This window comes from Cygnus atratus, chromosome 3, assembly GCF_013377495.2.
Source record: "Cygnus atratus isolate AKBS03 ecotype Queensland, Australia chromosome 3, CAtr_DNAZoo_HiC_assembly, whole genome shotgun sequence".
Lineage (NCBI taxonomy): Eukaryota > Metazoa > Chordata > Aves > Anseriformes > Anatidae > Cygnus > Cygnus atratus.
The window spans coordinates 2,688,060-2,709,025 of NC_066364.1; the positions used below are offsets into that span (position 1 = coordinate 2,688,060).

General features: G+C 39.2%; 1 protein-coding gene across 2 annotated transcripts in view; it reads left to right on the forward strand.

The window, feature by feature from the left end:
- MSRA (methionine sulfoxide reductase A) overlaps positions 1 to 20,966 on the forward strand; it is a 278,841-nt gene that overhangs the window by 125,147 nt on the left and 132,728 nt on the right. For both annotated transcript variants that reach the window (XM_035563709.2, XM_035563708.2), the window contains one exon: positions 5,009 to 5,128. In XM_035563709.2, coding sequence (XP_035419602.1) covers positions 5,009 to 5,128 — 120 coding nt within the window. The remainder of the gene's footprint in view (positions 1 to 5,008; positions 5,129 to 20,966) is intronic.

A 20,966-nucleotide genomic window follows, 5' to 3' on the forward strand; every position in this document is an offset into this window, starting at 1 on the left:
TTAGGATTCATCTGGCTTATGTGTATAGACCTGAAGCACAGACTTCTACAACTGAGTTACTCATGGTAGATTCTTTTTATAGCCATGGAAGAGAAACAGCTTCCAAACACAGTCACTAAATTATGGGGGATTTGTTTCAACCGGATTCAAAAATTCCATGTTTTCGTAATGTCTACGTATAAGATAGGGGCTTGTTTTTCCTGCCTTAAAATATGCAGTTACATTTGAGATGTCCAAGAGCATTTTGCCTTGCCTTTCAAGAAGGACACATGTCTCTCTTGAGCCCTGTGTCATGTGTGTTAGCCTTGTGTAGAGAGATGTCTTGGATATCCTAAGGCATCTCAAATGACCCTGGATGTCTCTGTTTAGTCAAATAAATTAATCCCTACATGTATAAGCTCCTGTTACAGTCAGTGGAGACCCTAGTCAATACAGTTAACGTCATCTGTACAGCTATTCATCTCACTAGAAAGTAAACACCTGGGGTTCAATTTTGCTCAGATTATCTTTGTGAATATTTCAAATTTATTACAGATTATCTTTAACAATGGGATGTTTCTCTCTTCTTATCAGAGCAATATTTTGCTTTCATTATTTTAGAAAAATACTTATGCTAACTCTTTTTTACAAATATGCTAATGGTCTGGGTTGCCTATGGAAACACATGCTTCTTGACTGAGTGTAAGGCTGTGTAGAAAAAGAGTTGTTCAGAAGATATATGTGTGTGTACATGTATAAAGAGAATAGTCTGAGAAAAAGGATGTGGATGCTAGAAAGGAATAGGAGTATTAGCATTTAGTCTCAAATTGTGTGATTAATATTATTTATAGGGATGAATGAACCTTTAAAGACTGCCATTTGAATCTGTTTGTTTTTGAAGTTCAAAAGCGTAAAATCTTTAAATGCCTTTTGAAATTCCAATTAAGAGTCAGTCAAAACCCATCACTAAAAGAATAGTTTTTGTTTTACAAATTAGCAATTAAAAAGTGACAAATATCTTCAATGCTTAAATACTCTTCTGCAATACCCATTATGTTCAAGTTATGCTTTTTTTTTGGGGGGGGACATAAGAGTATTTCCCTTAATAAATGGGTACGGGTATTTTCTTTATTTTTCTTTCTCTTAGGAATGCCTCTGGAAGCTCTCTATCTAACTCTAAAGCTGCATTCACTTAAGCAGTACTGGGGATTATGCAAATTATTTCATGAATAGTTTAAAATCACATTCATGTTTGCTAGTTTCAAGTTATAGTATGGGCTTATTTCCCTTTTATGTTCCTTTCCCTACTGTTTACTGATTTTTTCCCTCTGAGTTTTATCTAATTATTTGGAACATCTTCAGCTTTCTAACTAGAGTAGTAGTAATTAGGGAAAGTAAACTTCTGTTTACTACAAGAGCATATGAAGTCTTTAACTGTGGTAACTTCCTGATTTTAGTAATTATTGTTCAGATTAAACATGGCTTAAGGCAGTCAGTGCTCTGAAGAGAAGGCAGTCTATGAGCTCCAGAATATTATGGGGGTTTTATTCTTAATATTTCTCTCCTTGTGACAGTTTCTCTGTAGAACATGGCACCGCTTTATCAGAATAACAAACATCAACTGCTGAATGTATTAATACTGTGGAAAGCAATTTAGTATTGTATTGTTGTAAATTATGTCCCTTTACTAGCAGGTTGTTTTCTTATGACAAAGACTTCAATTTTATCTGTTCTCGTGGATGTGAGGATTTATTGTTTGTGCAAGGTGCCAGCGTACTTGAGAAATGATGAGAATAGTTCACTAAAAGGATAAAATGTCTGTCTCTGAGAGGTGGGAGAACACAATCAATTCAGACATAAACTGCTTGCAGAGAAGAAAAAGCGAAAGAAACCGTGATGAGGATGTAGGTCATTGGTTCAAATCAACAGGTCAGAGAGGGCGATTGATGAGAGAACCCCAAATAAAAGTTACTGATCAAGGAGAGCCACCAACCTGCTGATTGGTCATTTCAGACATTTCCGTTATGTTTTAAAAAATAAATAGGAAAACAATGAGCATTCCTGCTTTCCATTTGATCTTGGGCCTGTGTTTGAACTCAAGCCTGAATTTCGTTTGTGTCCTTATCTTTGGGATATACCTTTGCACTCAGGTATGGGACTAGGAATATGTTTGGGAAAAAAATTTGGGTCTGTACTATTCTGTAGCAAGTATGAAGTACCTCACAAACCAGCCTGCCAGCTGCCCTTGTCCTGCAAATGTTAGTTTGATAAATTGGCTCCAGATTCCATCCTACAAGGGTCTGTAGGATGCTCTGCCCCAGCCCAGGCTGCCCCCAGCCCCATCCAGCCTGGCCTTGGGCACTGCCAGGGATGGGGCACCCACAGCTCCTCGGGGCAGCCTGCGCCAGGGCCTCACCGCCCTCTGAGGGAAGGATTCCTTCCTAATGTCTGATCTAGAGCTCCCCTCTTTGTGTTTAAAGCTGCCCCCCTTGTCCTGTCCCTACCCCTGACACAGAGTCCCTCCCCAGCCCTCCTGCAGCCCCTCAGGCCTGGGCAGGCCGCTGGGAGGTCTCCCCGGAGCCTTCTCCTCCCCAGGCCCAACACCCCCAGCTCCCTCAGCCTGGCTCCAGAGCAGAGGGGCTCCAGCCTCTGCTCATCCTCGAGGCCTCCTCTGGGCCTCCTCCAGCAGCTCCACGTCCTCCTGGTGCCAGGCCTGGAGCTAAGCGCAGGGATGCAGCGGGGGTGTCAAGAGAGTGGAGGAGAGGGGGAGAATGCCCTACCCCGCCCTGTTGGCCACGCTGCTGCTGCTGCTGCTGCAGCCCAGGGGGTGGGTGGCTTGCTGGGCTCCAAGCATACGGTGCTGGCTTGCTACAGAACAAGGAGCACTTTCCAGCTCACTGCTGTAACAGAATCACAGAATCAGAATCATTTAGGTTGGAAACACCCTCTAAGATCATCTAGTCCAACCTTTAACCTAGTACTAAAGTCCACCTCTAAACCACGCTACTAAGGTCTACATCGACATGTTTCTTGAAGACCTGCAGGGATGGTGACTCAATGACTTCCCTGGGCAGCCTATTCCAATGCCACACAACCCTTTCAGTAAAGAAATTTCTCCTAATGTCCAACCTAAACCTCCCCTGGCGCAACTTGAGGCCATTTCCCCTCATCTTATCTCTTGATGCTTGGGAGAAGAGCTGCATCCCCACCTCGCTAATGTTTGAAGACATAAATTCTCAATAAAAAGGAAAGCAAGAGAAAAATTACGATGTTGACATTACTAAATGAATGTCTATTGAGTTTCGTTACAGTGAATGGGTGAGTGGTACTCTCTGTGACTGGACTCTTTGGGAATGAGACCTGTATGTTCACGGCACTGTCCACTTTATACGTGCTCTGACTTCTGCGGGAAGAAAATAAATCATCAAACCATAAATTGTTAAACCAAAGCTGCTGTTTGGAATGTACTCAAAGTGATGAGTAAAAACTGTCTTCCTCTACACTCTCTATCAATTGGCTAGACTTGGTGACATAAGTACTGGAAAGCCTCCCAGAGTTAATTGCAATAAAATAGTGATGTCAGCTACAGAAATACATTCTATTTTAAATCACCATTAGATAGGCGAGTACCTGAAAAATTCCTCTCAAATAAGAATTCTCAGTTGTTCTTTCTGCAAAGCCTGGAGGCAATTTCAAGAGAGGTCCTACAACAGTTTGCCACCAGCCTAATTTAGGTGAGGAGCCCAAGTCTAACAGCCATAGCTATCGCTGTAGTCTAGGAGAATGGCTGTAATTTGGTCAGCAGTTTAAATCTTTGAGCTGAGTTGTCCTCAGGAGATGCCTGCCTCTTTCCATGGTCTCCAGGAGCAGGCTAGGCTCCTAAGTTATGTGGCTTGCTTGAGCATCTGAATTAGAAGAAATCTTCTGTATTTTTGTATTTTTGTGTGTTACTACAGGAGTTGGTCAAAATAATTTACTTTAGTTTGGAGCTAATCTGTGAAGTTTCAGAGAAAGAATGTGCCTTTGTGAGCCATCATAGTTGTTCTTCTAGTTGTTCTTTAAAGGAACATATCTGTAATTTTTTAACCTGTCATATCTGCATTGTTATCAATAGAAAACCCATCATGGATCATTGGTTTATAAGTGTATCTAACATTTAGCTTATTTTTTTACTAGTTTTGACTTCAAATGCTTTAATTAGGGAATCAGAAAAGGACATATGTTATCACTGAGAGAGAAGATGCATCACTTGTAATCAGGGATGAGCTAGATAATACTGCAGTGTACATGACATGTTTCGGCTTTATGGCTTTATGGAGTCCTTCAAATCATAACTCTGAAGCCATCAGAGAACTGTGGATGTTAGTCTTGTTTATTTCTTCCCACTGGCTTTCATACAATGTGCTTGATTCCATGCTACCAGGAGACTTTTGCTAATTTACACCTGTTGACAATCTGCTGTCCTTAAATAATTGGCCATGTGGGTGAATGAATGCCGAAATTTTGCCTGAACATCAAATATGTGCATACATAAATTGTTAAACCAAAGCATTTTTCCTTCTGTATAGTGTATAATTTAATCCATTATTACTGCCACCTTTAAAGACTGCATATGCCTGAAAGCAGAAAATTAAATAACTATTTGCCATTAATACAAATTATTGTGTTTTGACAGCTTGCTAATCAACTAAAGTAAAAATGGTGCTGTACAAATAGTGCAATTGCCTTTTAAGTAACTTTTTTTTATGTGCATGAAAATTCTCCTTGTTTGGGCCTTTGAACCCTTATAGGATTTGTCCTCTGTGATATTCAGATGCATTATAAAACAAAGTTTTATTTGAGTTGTGCACTGATGCAGAATGGATTTCTCCGTATAGTTACTCCATGTATAGTCTTGGGAAACATTTGACCATCACATGCTGACTATAGATGTTACTTCCAGTATGGACTATATCAATTAATGTGCAAATGAGTTATTTAGCATTGAACAGATTTTGACATAATGTTATATACTTCATGTAATATTCAGGTATGGGCTGTTTCTGGGGAGCTGAGAGGAAGTTTTGGAGACAGAAGGGAGTCTACTCCACTCAAGTGGGTTATGCAGGAGGGTATACTCCAAATCCTACCTACAAAGAGGTCTGTTCAGGTAAGCCTTTCTCTTTGCTTTTTAAGGACTGTGAGTAGAATCCTATCAGATTATGAGTGACAATGAAGAGTAAATGAGTGACTGCAGCAACTCATGAGATAGGTTATTTACAGAACACCGGTACTTACCTTGCATCCTAAACTGTAATGAAATCTATGGTATGTCCATCCCATTGTCATCTCCTACTAAATAATGAGTTAATGTATGTACAAATACTCTGAGGAAAAAGAAAAATAGAAAGTTCAGATTTTCTTATTTGACTATTGTATTTTAATACAATTTCCTCAGGAAATGGATTCTGTTGCAAATTATGCAAATGTGTCTTTTAGAAAATATATGAGTTTTAATTTAAATTGTGTCCATATTTGAGTGTGGAAAAAAATCAGAAAGAACACGTTCTTTCCTTTTCTTTCTGTATAATGGGAGGATATATGAAAAAGTCTACATTTCTCATTTGTGTTTTTATTATTATTTTGTTAAAGTTTTATACAGTTCAATGAACAGCATCCTATAATTTCCAAAGCAAATCATTGCATTTATTTTTCATTGCACTCCAATACTAATCCTTCTACAGTACTGATAACCCAATACAGTTTCTTTCTGTGATCCAGAACAGAACCACTGGCAGCCAATTGACTAATGTTGTTGTTAAAGCATATTCTTGCTTTCCTGTACTCACTGGTGGAGAACAACTTGAAGGTTTGATTTTAGTTTATTTTTGTGTTAACACTTTTTATGCCAAATGCTGAAGTTGATATCCTGTTCTCAATAACAATCTATCATGCAGGCTTGATAGAGTATAATAAGTTTAGTGACGCAAACAAATAATGGACACTTTAGCAGCTACGGAGGAGTGCTGAAAGGCACCCAGAAAAGCCGAAACTTTATGGAAATAGTAAAAAATGTGGAAAGAGATGTCTTAAAGTGTTATTTTAAAGACAATCCTGAGCACATAAGAAATTGCCATGTAAGAGCTAAAGAAAACATAGGTTAGGGAGAATTTCTGCTGGTAACTCATAGCAGTATGCATGTTCCTGAATGCAAATGTTTAGTCTGTAGAAAATTAAAAATAGCTAGAACAAAAAGAAGGACACCCTGCCTTTAGCATTAATGGATGCAGAGTGACCCAGAACTCCTGCAAAACATAGAAATGATAAGTATCACCTATGCATGGATCAGTGATACCTGTCTTATTAATCTGTATGATCCATTGGTTCCTAATTTTTCCACAGTCTTGTATATGTACTTTCATAATTTGCCTGCACTATCTGTAATTTTTTATAAAAAAATGCATGATAGCATGTATATTTGCAGGCCTGCCTGGTATTTTTTGTCCACTCTGTTTAATGACCTGGACATTAAATAATTAGATTGTTTTTATAGATAGTGATGTGCAGTACAATTTTTCTTTCCCAATGCACTCATGGTTCCAGTACACTGAGTGTAGTTATGATGGACTGTTGAATGTTTCTCCAAAGATAGTGAGGGCTGGCTGTTGGCCAGAGGGAGGTTTGAACACAGGACAAGGTGGTGTAGTAAGGGAAGTAGAGATATCTTTTATTCCTGCACGGTGTATGCTGGTTTGTATATTTCAGAATGGCTCCACATTATTGCATGTTTTGCATTTGATTCAGATGCTTTGAAGTTTTTTGAAGCTACTCTATATGTGGTAGTTCACCAATAGTGAACAAAAATAACAATCGTAATTTAATAATCAGAATCCTGGAATCAAGAAATGGAAAAAAAAAAACCTGTGAAGTCTTTTCTGACAGTTTTTTAGTTAGATTTGTAGTGTAAAACCACAGCAGAAGTTATTTTTCTGGTGCTTGTTTTTTTACACATTCGCATTATGGATGTTTATATGCCTCCAGATACTGGACACTGGAGGATTTTTTGCTCAGAGATATCTGGAAGGATAAGCACATATTTCACAGCCTTGTCTCTGTGAACATAAGTGGGATATGTATGTGCTACACATTTGTGTTCTCAGCTGAGCATCTGAGCTGAATTGGAGAATTTACTGATTTCTGCATGTTGATTTTTTCTTCCTACTTAGCTTCCTTTAGCCATGTTTTATTCTGATTTTCTTCTTTTTCTTCTTCTTCTTTTTTTTTTTTCCTGGCAGATTTTTTTCATCTTTGAACATACTTTTTGGAATTCTCTTTAGAGAGAGTTCTCACAAGCCCCCCTAAGACATCGCCATCTGGCTGCTTCTAGTTGCCATAGTTTTCATTGGGAAGAACAGTACTTAAGAAATAGTAGACTTCAGTTTTTCATGGTGTGATTGCCACTTTCTTCTTCATCTGTTCTGACAAGGTCATTTCCATGGTAAACACTTAACAGTCATGTCCTCTAAATCCAGCTCTAGAAAGAACATTAATGCCAACTAAAAAATATCCACTTGGCAAGTATTTGAGCTTTGCTTTCAACCCATGCAGGCTTGAGAATCTGTGCCGGAAAGGTATTTTATTCCAACACCTTCCTGGCATTCTGCTCTAAAGAAAAAAAGCAACAATTCTTTGGATTAAACAAGTAGCACTTCTTCCAAAAGCATCATCACCTAGACCCCAGGCAAAATGGTGTGGGTTTACTCTTTTCCCCAAGCTAAGGTCACTCAAAACATATCAGCCAATGGTGCTTTTTTGACTCTGTTGCCTAAATGTAGGATTTAGTGTTTGAGATGTCTGGGCATATCCCACCTGCCACAATATAGTCGCATCTTAGTCGCATCTGATAGCTTTCTGTGGTTGTCCCAGTTGCCCTTGGACATCTCAAAAGTGATTGGATGCCATCAACTAATTCATATCTGTGGTACCTGTGTGTATATTCACTATTCATATTTCTACCTGGAGCTAAGGACACGGGCCATGCACTGTCAAAGTATGTGCACATGTGTTGCCTACATGATGTGGAGGTCAGGGATTGTGTGCATGCTGAGGCACAGGATTTTCCCATCTCTTGTTCTTGGGTGCATGCACAGTTCCAGTCCTTGACCGTGTAGCTGGTCTGTGCATGTTATATATCTACTTGGAAAGCTGATCTCTCTTACACTGCAAGAATAAAAGTTCCTGCTTGCTGATTTACCAGCAGCCAAGAGGGACAAGAAAATTTTCCATGTACACTGGAAAGGTTTTTGTTTTCTTGTGTACTTAGGATGTTCCATAATGATCTTAAATAACATCTTATTTGGAGCCCTCTGTGGAGAGCACTACATTAAATATAATTGATCTTAAGGTGTACAGTAACATGGCACTAACATTTGTATTTACATACGTGTAAGTTTAGGAATTACTGAGATGGAGGCTTTGAGCATATTGATTGCAATTTGATATGCTGCTTCACTCTTCATACTAGATCTTTTAGCATTAGTAAGTATCTTCCATGGGAAACAAGAAAAAGCTTAGGATTTCTTCATGGTTGTTGTCTTCATGGTTTCAGTATATATTCTAGAAAGAAAGTGTTGTGTTGCTTCAAGTGAATACAGGTCTTTTCCAATCTTCTGTCATGATTTTCATCTGATGGACTTTGCTGGGAAGCAAAAATGATCTGCAGACCTGGTAATAAGCTATAGGGGGGGCACCATTTCCTTTACAGTAGACAGCTGGTGGCTGTGCTGCTTCAACACTGTTGGTGTCTTATGAAAACTCAAGGCTGTAAGATCAAACCTCCAGCTTCATAAATCTTGAAGAACACTAATATTCATCTCTCTGCTGGGGAGGTAGAAATGTCATGATTCAGCTTGTGTTAAATTAGTGTTATTCTGTTCAGATGTAGGACAGGTCATTTGAAAATTCTCCTATCGGATGGTGTGGTATTTCCTTGTTAAATTGATGTTCAAGAGATAATTGAGTTATTTTGCAGCTTGTGAATACAGTGCTGGAAAATTATTTTTACATTGTATGGTGACAACTATACAGATGAAAATCTGAAAAGGCATTCTGGAGTGGGTAAAGGATTTGAGCTATTTTTGGTGCATTAACCTAGTACATAAATACACCAGTTTTGGCCAGCATTAGACAGCCCAGGATGTTCATTCACAATAAAATATCTTTTCATATTTTGCTTACAGATGTTCAGAACAATTCTGTGTTTGTCTGCGTATTCATAAGCTTTTTGAAATCTGCATAGCTCAAGTGGAACTGGAACCAGAAGGGAAAAAGTCTTCTGTTGTTATTCATAAACTGGTTGTGTACAATTACTGTATAAAATCTGAAGTTAAAGATGGTTTTCTTAAATCCAGGCAGTATATAGGCTTATGGTCCAAGCTGTTAACATGTAAGCAGGTCATTTTATTTATTTATTTATTGCCTTTGTTTATCTTCTGTGATTATGATGTAAGATAAATAGACTGAACATGCCTGTTTATTATCTTGTATTTGTTATAAGGCTTAGTGAACATAACTATATTTATTTAGTCAAACCCATTTATAATCTTGTCAATTCTCAATATTTTTCTGAAGCATATTCTCTTGTACACAATTCTTAATAATTAACAATGTAATATAAAATCGTGCCACATGGAATTAGTTCCTCTGTTGAGTTACATAAAATACTTGATTGTGAAGTTGTTTTACATTTTGTATGCAGCAAAGCCATTTTTTTTTCCTCGGGGATACTATTGCCTCTTGTATACCAACTTGTCTTTTGACTGATTTTTATATGTAGGAGTTCCAGTTCTCTTTAAGATGTCTAGACTTCCAAAGGTCACCTGGAAGACTTCTAAATAGCTGATGGAAGAGAGTGGAGAAAGGCAAAGCTAATTTCTTGCTCTGTTACCTCCTATCCCTTTGGTCAGTTGGTGATTTACAAAGTTAATTCCATATCTACTTCATCTTAGTTATACATGAAAGAGAGGGCAAGGCCACCATCAAAGTCCACCACAGGTTGATGGTTAGTTTGTCTTTGCTTTAAGAAAATGCATGCAGAGGGCTTGACTCTGTGACGTAGGGCTTATTTGACATACTTGTGTGTTAACAGCGGGATCATTAAAGAGAGAAACCAACAGCAGAAAATCTATCTAGCATTTTCACAAGTTATTATAGCAATCTAGAGAAAATGTAATATAGGGAAATAATTCTTTCTGTCTCAGATTTCCCATTCTCTACATAATACAGATGAATGCGCTACAACAAACAATCAGTATATTGAGACAGTGCCTTATATTACTTGAAAAGCCCTTCATTTAGACTTCACAACACCATTGCAAAATGGGTCTGACTCTCTAAAGTGTTTAAATGTATAATTAAACTACAAATATTCCCTTCACTTTCTGTAGCTTATAAAGGGATCTGAAGGTTTTCATGAACAGAAACTAAGTCCACAAGATTAAAGTTTCCAAGCAGTAATGAGACTGGCTCAGAACATTTTCTTTTATTATTAAATCTCTGTCAAGAGAATAGATTCCTGTTGTGCCTTTGTCTGTTCCTTTTTTTTTCTTATAGGAACAGGATATAGGAATTTTAATGACTTATAAATTCTGTGAAGAATATTGGTGTTCACCATGGCCTTGATCTGTACAACGTGCCTCAATATGATTGGCCTATTGCTCCACCTCTCCCCATTTTTTGACTAGTTCACCTGTAAGGAAGGAAAGGTCAGGCAAAGTACAAAATACTGAACTGATCAAAGTTAATGACATATAATGTGGATATTAACGTTTCATGTAATTTTTTTGTAGCAATCGAAGAACAGGATATAGCAGAAAATACATAATTTTTAATAACTAGGTCACAGTTAGAGTAAGTTGTGTCTCTATAATTGTGAGATTATAGTCCTGGGATCCTCCTACACGTGCAGAAAAAACCTTGATATAATCCCATAATCTATAATTTGTCCTCAATGCAATTGCTAAGTCATGAAATAAAATGAATGTACCAATTCACTTCAAAAAAATCATTTGGAAAGGTGATAGCAGATGCTGCTGCAATGTTAAAACCTTGGCAACAAGAAATATAACAAATGCATTGAATTTCAGTTACCTGCTGTATTGCATCTCTGCCTAGAAAATTGATGATGTTGACAGGACTGACATGTTCTTTTTCAATAAAAGAGTTTCTTGTTGACTCATTATGCCTTAGTATACCAGGATACAGAAATATGTTCTGTGAATTCATCGTTTAAAAATAAAATGGAAAATAAATATTTTTACCAATCATTATCTGAAAAACAAAAAGCTCCCTGTCCACAAGGGATGGCGGCCACTGTTTAGGGAGTTCTGCTGCATCTTTACTCAAGGTTAAGTTAACATTTCCATTTCAGAATTTGACTTCTCATGGTTAATATATTGGCCAATTCGGGCTTGAAGGAATTAAACTGATATTTATTATTTAGATACCTGCTTGTGCCTTGTGGCAAATTTAAAATCCTAATAGCCTCACTGCTATTCTCTGTTATTTTATCTATTTACTTCAGCATTGCCTATAATCACAGGCTTAGGTAGTAGAAGCAGTATAAATACTAAATATATTATTTATTATTAACAACTTTATTTGAATTGTATTCCACTGAGATGTGTTGTTTCCGTCTTTCTTGTCTCCTGGTTTTATTAAACATATATATAAGATGAAAATGCGACAGCCCCAAAGGTTGAAAGACACATTACAAAACAAGTCAAAGACAAAACCTGCAGCCTACACTAAGCTCCCCAAAGACTTTCCAGAAAAGATTCTGTGCAGGTTTAGATCGTGATGTTCACCATGTCACTGTGCCTGAAAGCAGGATGCACTAGGAAGCTGCTCCTCATTTTAGGCATGGGAAAATGATGACGGTTATGGTAACAATTTTTGTGAAAAAATGATGTTACAAAAGTGCTCACCTTTGCTATTATGGTTAGTGTTTTTTTCTTTGTGTTCTCTTTTTGCTGTGGAGACATTTGAAAAGAAAAAACAAAGACTAACTATTGCACTGTACTCCCAGAAGTACCGATTACTACAGGTGGTAACTCTATTGAGGTTACATGTGGGTGTTCCTACACATGATAACCATTCTTGGTATGTAATATTTAAGTATCATGCATAAAATGAGACTACAAGTGAAAAGGAAGATTAAAAACAGGCAAGAGAATGTCATGGGAACAGAGACTGGAGATTAAAGAAGCCAGGAAGAAGCTACAGCTGTTGGGAGAGTAAAGCATATGGTAGAAGAGGGTTGCATTCTCCCTGTATTTCTTGTCTATTGTGGTACATTTATTTTATTTTACTGCTCCTACTGCTCTTTCCCCAAGCTGAAGCCTTCATTCTTTTAGTGGCATGTGGCTGAAATGCTGTTTCTGAGAGTATATTTTTCCTGAAATTGAGAGAGTACTGAAATTACTGTGCATAAACACAACTCACTTTGACTTACTCCCTTAATAGAACGTGTTCCTATGCTGACATGTAAAGGTTTGTAAATTGAATATTGTCTCACTCTGATGATTCAGATTTGGAATAATTTTACAAGGGACCTGCACAGTTTTTATGTCTCGGATGAATGAAGAAAATCTAATTGCAAGAGTTTAGCTTTGTTCTTTTTGCTCAGCTGTGCCCAGGAAGAGTATTATATCTCAGTTTATAATAAATTTATGATCGTTGAGTTCTGCTCTGTCCAGCATTTGTAGACTCAAGCTCTCTCTTACAATGGTTTCTCAGGATGAGACAAGAATTTGGTCCAGTAAATGGAGAGGCAGAGCCCTTGGGGCTCATAGCTAGCTGTATTGCACCGTAGCCTCATTTTCTGCATTTGAAGTGAAGTAACATCATGTAAAGGATGCTCTCTCTCTGAGGAGGTTGGACTTGATGATTTTGACTGTCTTTTCCAACCTAGATGATTCTATGATCCTAAGGATTTTGGAAAAGCCAGAATGCAAGGGAGTTCACAGCATTGCTCACAAAAATTAAGAAAAAATGTACAATTTTTTAATATTGTTCCTAAGTTTTCAGGATGGATTAAAGAAATGGAACTATATTTTGCAATGGCAACTTGGCTTGAACAAAGAAAAAAATAATCAAAAGATTTAATTTTGAAAAGGACAAGGCCATACTTTTCACAGTTCTACAGTGGCATCCATTAAATAGAATAATCAAAAAACGTCTAATTTTTTGGGTCAGCCTCTGGCTGCATTTTAGGAGAAAAAAGCTCATAAAATAGGAAAAGATTACAACTGCGCACAGCAAGAAACATTTTCTGAGAGAGATCAAGCAGTCTGCTTACGGAATCCTAGCTTATCTTGGTAAAAGCAAGAAACGAAGGCTCCTTCAGGGAAGCCATCTTTCAATTTAATTGTGACGATTTGCTGTGCGTTAGGACTTGAGTATGTCCACTGCAGGTGTATTCTTTTTAGGAGAGACAAAAATGTCTGAAATAGTTTGATGCACTAAAAATGCAGAGATGGTAAAGCTGGGATAAGCTGTAAATTATGACGGAGTCACACTTCTGGCATTAAAGGAGGTGCAGGATGCCACCTACAAATTTCTACATGGAGCATTGGAACTTAGTGCTAGGTAGCATCTTTACATTTGTATGCTGTCTGGTTGGATGCCCGAAGTACTACGGTAATTACAGTAGTAAGCGACAAAGCCCAAGCTTCTGAAAAGATTATTATCCAATTTTTATTTGAAGACCCGAAGTGATGAAAAATCTGCCGTTTCCATTAGTAGGAAACTTCCCCACGGTAATAGGGTGCAACAGCCCTCATCACAGATCAGCAGAAGGACTCAGCTGGATCTATTTAACACTGCAGCAGAGATTTTTTTTACCACCAGAGCTCAAGGGATAGTCCACAAACCACACAAGATGCTTCTGACAAATGTAGCTGAGCAAAATTGATACACAGGCTCTTTCTGCTTTTTATTCATTGACTTCAAGATCAATTTACAAAAATTGTATCTCGCTGCGTGGGACCTGCTCCTACAGCTTGGGCAGGGAGAGGCTGGAGCACCCGTTCTTGACTCAGGGATCCAGGATTTGTTTAATGAAATATGTTAGCCATTGCCTGACTAACTGGGTCACTCCAACGCTTATTTGGGACCCAAATCCGGAACGAAATCTCCTTTAATTTAAACTATCCTGTGGAAATTTCTGAGATATAAAAACTCGAAAAAAGGAGAAAAAAACTGGAAAGTATTTGACAAGTTGAAATGAGACTCCTGTGTTGTTTCACACCAAGGATCCATTTAATCGAACAATCTGCTTCAGCAGAAGTAAGCATGAGTTTGTCTTCATGTACCTCCCAGCTTCCAGGTATTAGTGATTTCGTATCAATAATTGCTGATGACCTTTTCTGTAGTAATTTGCCTATCTATTTAATATGATTTTATTTTTGGCATTCACAAACAGAGGGGAAAATCGTGGTTTTATTGACTCTAGTGCTCAAACTGTTCGGGAAGTTACAAAGTGAAATTGCTGTAGATAGCCAAGATTTTGCTAAAGGTTATTTCTTAGCAGCTAGTCATCAATGTGTCTGGGAATTAAGTATTTCTTCTGAGGAGTATATGCAAGTAAAAAGAGATTTGTTAGCTTTACAAACCTTCTGCCTTGTTAATGAGTATTCCAGAGTGACATGCTGCATTTCTGTACTATCAATAGAGCACAAAACAAGTTAGTTAGGAAATGGGGAAAAGCAAGGTAATGGGGAAAAAGTAAAGAACAGATTCTTTGTAGGGGATCTGAAAATACTAGATTTTTTTGATTTTTTCTCTGAGCAGTTCCTGCTTTGAAAGACTTCTGTACGACATCTTTGGAGGCTTTCACTTTGGCACCAAGGAAGGAGATTTTTCTTCATGGCTGCACATCACATGGCATCAGCCTCCCTGGTGTGCTTCATGCACAACCCTGCTGGCAGGAGGCGTTCTTTCTTACCCCGCAGTTATAATAGTTGCTGTCATTTATCTACACTGGATTCAAATTGTATGTGAACTTCGACCACCAGCTGTACTGAGAAAGTACCTCATTTCCACATCAAGGAAATCTCTTCAGCCTGTTGATATGGACAAAGTGGCCCATCTAAGGTATCTGGCCTTAAACCTGTACTTCAAAAGGAGAAGCAGCTGCCTGCCTCAGATAGGCAGTCCACTTGGAGCTGCAGACGCTCTTGAAAACATCAGCAGGGTAAAGTCTCCTCAAAGGATGTCTCCTCTTTAGCTTCTAAAGACAGATTCTTTGTTATCAACACCAGTGACATCCCTGCAAGAGTTGTCATGGCTACGCACAGGCTATATTTATGTCAGCAAACTGAACAGGGCACAGGTTTGGGCATCGGTACGGGATCAGCCATACCACTAGATTGCTTTGGCTGTCCCTGACGTGGTCGCAGCCTCTCCCGGACAATTCCCAGGCACAGCTGATGGTTAATATGGTAGAGATGTTCAAACCCAAAAGCAATGCAGATGCACAAACCCTGTTCTGGAGCATAAAATGTTAAAATGTTTAGTTACGAGGTGTGTTCTGTTGTGCAGTTGGCCTTATGGCCAGAGAGTAATCCTAGGCTTTTTCTATTTACTAGCAATTATTTTACACTGAGAAAATTAGTGGACAATTTGGACTGCCCCACCATATTTTTCTTCTTCTGATCTTTTTTGAGGTGTGTTGTTTATACTGACAACCCTTTACATCCAGTCCCTTTCACTCCAGGGATCTTAGGAGTTTTCTGGCTGTGAAGAAGCAAGAAGGAATTATCAGCTTTACCCCTTCGACTCTGCATGTGGTTGCATGCCTGGAGACACTTTTGTACCTATTACTGAGTGCAAAAATATACTGTGACAGTGCTTGCATACACATGTGCCCACAGTGCTAATGCACAGATCAAATCTGTCTAGGAAAAAAAAAAAAAAAAGACGTGACTAACCTTATTTTTTTGTCTACGAGTTCCCCACTTGGCTTTACACAAAGTTTATTCAGGGAAGCAATTCAATTAGAAACTATTTTTATTTTCTTTGCAAGGAGTGAAAAATGTTAATTGTAGCTGAAATGCCTTTGAGTGATTCTGCTCGAATGTCACATTTCCATAAAGTCTGTACAGCTTACTTTCTGCTATTATAGTACAGCAGTAGAGCAAAAATATTAAAAAAAATGTCATTAATGTTTCGAATACTAAACTTGGCACAGACTATGACCTTGTTGGGTAAAGCACAGAGAAGAAATAAAGTCCTTTATCCCTAAAGCTTTCATATAAACTAAGAGAAAAGACAACAGATTGCTACAGACAGTTGGAGAAATTAAAGGAAACAATAAGAGAACTGTAATCACTCTGATAAGCTGTCATTGTTGTCTATGATAAGCCAGTGCCCAGAGAAGCTGTGGATTCCCCATCCCTGGAGGTGTTCAAGACCAGGTTGGATGGGGCTTGGAGCAACCTGGTCTGGTGGGAGGTGTCCCTGCCCATGGCAAGGGTTTGGAATGAGATGGTCTATAAGGTCCCTACCAACCCAAACCATTCTGTACAGGCTGCACGCCTGTCTCTAATGCTACTTGAGCCTCTTGTGCACTTGATCACATCAGTTGTAGCACCTCTGGGAGAGGCGGGGAGAAGAGGGCTTCTGTCACCGATAGCCTGAGTTCAGCTGGCTGGGTGCAGAACGTGATGTCCCAGTGGAGGGGTGGCTTTGCCTGTCATTAGGTAGTAAGATTTCAGCATGAAAAAGTCAAAGGACCAAGTATAGGCTTAATGGGTGAAACTCAACGTATTTTTGTTAGAGGTATGGTAATTATTCCTGTGTTCAGTTCAGAAACTTCACATGGGCAACTGGATGGAGATGGTAGAAGTTTTTCAGCACAGGTGAGAGGCTGCTGGGAGCAGGGAGTAGGTGTGCATGTTAGGCAACTTACCGTGCTCTCTGGGGAGAGAAGCAGAAAGGCTGCATTGCCTGGGGGCACTGCTGAGCTCTTCGTGACCCCATTATAACAACTCTGCCTCCCCTGTTGTGCCTGCCTTCAGGTTCAGTCTTTCTAGAGGCAGAGCAAATGGAGATCTTTTCAGCTGCTTACAGATACTCATGCGTGACTGCTGCAGGGAGCTGTGGCAATTGCTTTATCTTGCTTCTCTGCAAGGAGAGTAGCTGTTCTGTTCAGCTTAGGAGCCAGCAAAGCAGTAGAAATGTGCATTGAGGCTAAAGCTTGCATCATAGCTGGCGTTCTTGGCTAAGATGTACCTCCTTACTTATAAAGGTTGGAAGGGATTGCAAAAAAGCTAAAATGTTGCCATCACTGTGAAGCTTTAAATTAGGATTTGTTTACCTTTCCAAAATATGTTAATCTTAGCCATCAGTTATTAGGTTTGCAACTGTGAAAGAAAACTTTTCTCCTCCGACAGAGATTGTGGTTTAAATTCTCTGGTGTGTGTTATTCAGGAGGTCATAATTTGTTCTGGCTATAACATTTCTTTATTCATCCTGGGAAGGTGACAGGTACTATGTACTAAACCAAAAGTTTGCAATATCATCAACAATCATGATTACACATTGTTTACATCTTTCCTTTTTTTTTTTTTTTTCTTTCTTTATAGTGGTTTAGATTTCCTGGAAAGGATACAGGGTTTAATCATGTCATTATGTGTGCTGAATGCTGTGAAAATTCTTTGTTCCAACTTAAGTGGAACACCATTATAATACTCTTATCGTCTATTAAAAAAGTAATAAATTGGGCCAGATTGATCCTAGACATAATTCTGCTGTTGTCAATGGTGTTACATCAGGAAAAAAATCTGTCTCAGTCTGTTAACGTAACGATAAAATAAAGGAGGAAAGTGGATACCAAGTAGCAGAAAATCTTGGAAAAATAATTTACACTCTTGATTAAGTCCTATTTGTGCAATGTTTTGAAGACACACAGCATTGCAAGTCAGTTAAATACTATTATTACTATTATTAATTATTATTGTTATGAACTATGTATGGTGAGGAAAATGGACAGGGTTCTATTGCATTCTTCTTTTCAGTTTTTGGCAGTCCACTTTTCTTCAACAGAACTGACCCTGAACCAGTGGTAGGTGCAGATGGGACCATTATTTTTCACTGCTTCATTTATTTTGATTTAACAAATGGCTTCATTTTATTTCTTTCCTCATTCCTCTTTGTTCAGGGACAGTTTAGCCCTTCTGCAGGTCTTCAAAGGTGTTGAAAGACAGAAGTAATGTGTAATGAGTTCTCCACTCACAGTGCAGTCTCCCAGCCTGCCTTTGTGATCCATTCAGAAGTCTTTAAGTGAAGCTAAAATTAGATGAAAAAAATACAGATTGGGATCTGGTGTACTTAATCTGTGAGCTGAATTTAGGCACCTAGCTTGAAAGCACACAGACAGTAGGATCTAATTCTCATGAATTAAGTAGGTCAGATTTTGGATGGGGAGAGGACCTCTACTTTCTTCTGCTTCTGAACATGCAGCAACATGAAATCCAAAATAGAAATGTGATGTGTACAGAAGCAAATCATATAATCATAGAATGATTTAGGTTGGAAGGGACCTTAAAGATCATCTAATTCCAACCCCCTTCCATGGGAAGGAAAACGTTCTACCAGACCAGGTTGCTCAAAGCCCCATCCAGCCCAGCCTTGAACTCTACCAGGGATGGGGCATCCACAGCTTCTCTGGGCAACCTTTGCCAGTGCCTCACCACCCTCATAGTAAAGAATTTCTTCTTTATATCCGATCTAAATCTCCTCTCCTTTAGTTTAAAGCCATTACCTGTTCACCTATCACTATACCCCCTGACAAAGAGTACCTCCCCAGCTTTTTTGTAGGTCGCCTTTAGGTATTGGAAGCTCGCTATAAGGTCTCCCCGGAGCCTTCTCCTCCCCAGGCCCAACACCCCCAGCTCCCTCAGCCTGGCTCCAGAGCAGAGGGGCTCCAGCCTCTGCTCATCCTCGGGGCCTCCTCTGGGCCCGCTCCAGCAGCTCCACATCCTCCTGGTGCTGGGCCCGGAGCTGAGCACTGGGCTGCAGGTAAGTGCAGGAGGGGTCTCACGAGAGTGGAGCAGAGGGGGAGAATCCCCTCCCTCATCCACCAGCACCCCCAGGTCCTTCTCCTCAGGGCTGCTCTCAATCCATTCTCTGCCCAGCCTGTGTCTGTGCTTGGGATTGCCCCAGCCCAGATGCAGGACCTTGTACTTGGCCTTGTGGAACCTCATGAGGTTACACAGGCCCACCTCGCAGGCCTGTCCAGGTCCCTCTGTATCTCATCCTTTCCCTCCAGGACATCAACTGCACCACGCAGCTTGGTGTCATCAGCAAACTTGCTGAGAGTGCTCTTGATCCTGCTGTCTATGTCATTGACAAGGATGTTAAGCTGTGCTGGTCCCAGTACTGACTCTCGAGGAAAACCACTCATTACTGATCTCCACTTGGACATTGAGCCGTTGACTGCAACTCTTTGAGTGCAACCATCCAGACAATTCCTTACCCACTGAGTGGTCCATCCATCAAATCCATGTCTCTCCAATTTAGAGACAAGGATGTCATGTGGGACAGCGTCAAATGCTTTCCACTTGTCCAGGTAGATGATGTCAGTTGCTCTTCCCCTATCCACCAATACTGTAACCCTGTTGTAAAAGGCCACCAGATTTGTCAGGCATGATGACATGAGACGAGGTTCTCACCTAGGAAAAGGCAGAACTGAGGTTCTAGGTTTGGCTCTCCACAGTATATCTGCCATGAAGCTGTTGTAAAATAAAAGGGTTAGGTGTTAGATTGTCTTAATCATCAGAACAAAAAACAAGCTTCCCATCTACCTCTATGAATCTTGCATTTGTGGCTACACACTGGCCTTGCTTCAAAAAGACAAGTAATGAAAATGTTTCTTGAGCACATCCTCTAGGCTGGTATGTAGGATGTGCTTTAGAGATGTAGATCCTTTATTTTGTGGGATGTTTGGGATCCAGGTTTCAAACTTCCTAAGCAGGCAGTTGATCTGAGGGCTATCACACCAAAGGTGTGCAATGTGTTTGCACCAGCTCCTACTGCTTCAGATCGAATTATCTAGGAGGAGCAAAATACGCTTCGTGGTCTTTCCCAGAGATTCACACACCAAGCCCTACCATAGTTTGTAATGATTAGCAGTATCTTTTTTACAGCAGTGTGGCTTTGAGGAACTTCACAGAAAAAAGGAGAATTATTTCTAAAGCCTGATGGAAGGATGATTATTACAGGAAGCGATGGAAAATAAAATAATTAATTAAAAAGGGGAAAAAATTGCAGCAAAACTTGATTTGTTGCTGCTGCTCTTGTAATGGGCCATTTTGATCTTATATTAAACGTGCAGAAATAGTGTCACAACAGATACGGAAGGCAAATTCTGCAGACCTATTTACTACAGAGCCAAGTGTCTTACTGCACATTCATCTATATACTGCCTTGGATTCTTCTCTAATTCCTTTATTTTCAATATGATAATAGACTTTTCTCCATGCAAACTCATTGTTACCATGAAATAGAATTTGTCTACACATGATATGTTCGTATAACGTGTGAGGGCAGAATTCATCAAAACAATTGAACTGTGAGCAGTGATACCACTCAGTTGCTTTTTGCCTCTTTTATTCTCATCTTTCTGCATTAGAATTGGTAAATAGGAGATGCTCTGCCAGAGTGTCAAAGAGTATCTTACAAAAGCAGTTGCCATAGTGTTATACCTGGATATGAATTCTTTTTATATCTCTAGCGCTGTAAGTGGTTATTTATTTGTACTTAGGCATATTTAATAGCTCTTAATTAGAAGGATGACAGAGTTTGAAGGAACATCTTGCCTAGCAGAGCTATTGCTCCCATTGTATCAGGTAAAGATCACATACAACTTTTTCAGATAACTTTTTAAAGAAAGTTATGAGAAGATAACTCCTTCTTTTCTCACTGCTTCCAAGAATCCCTGAACTGCC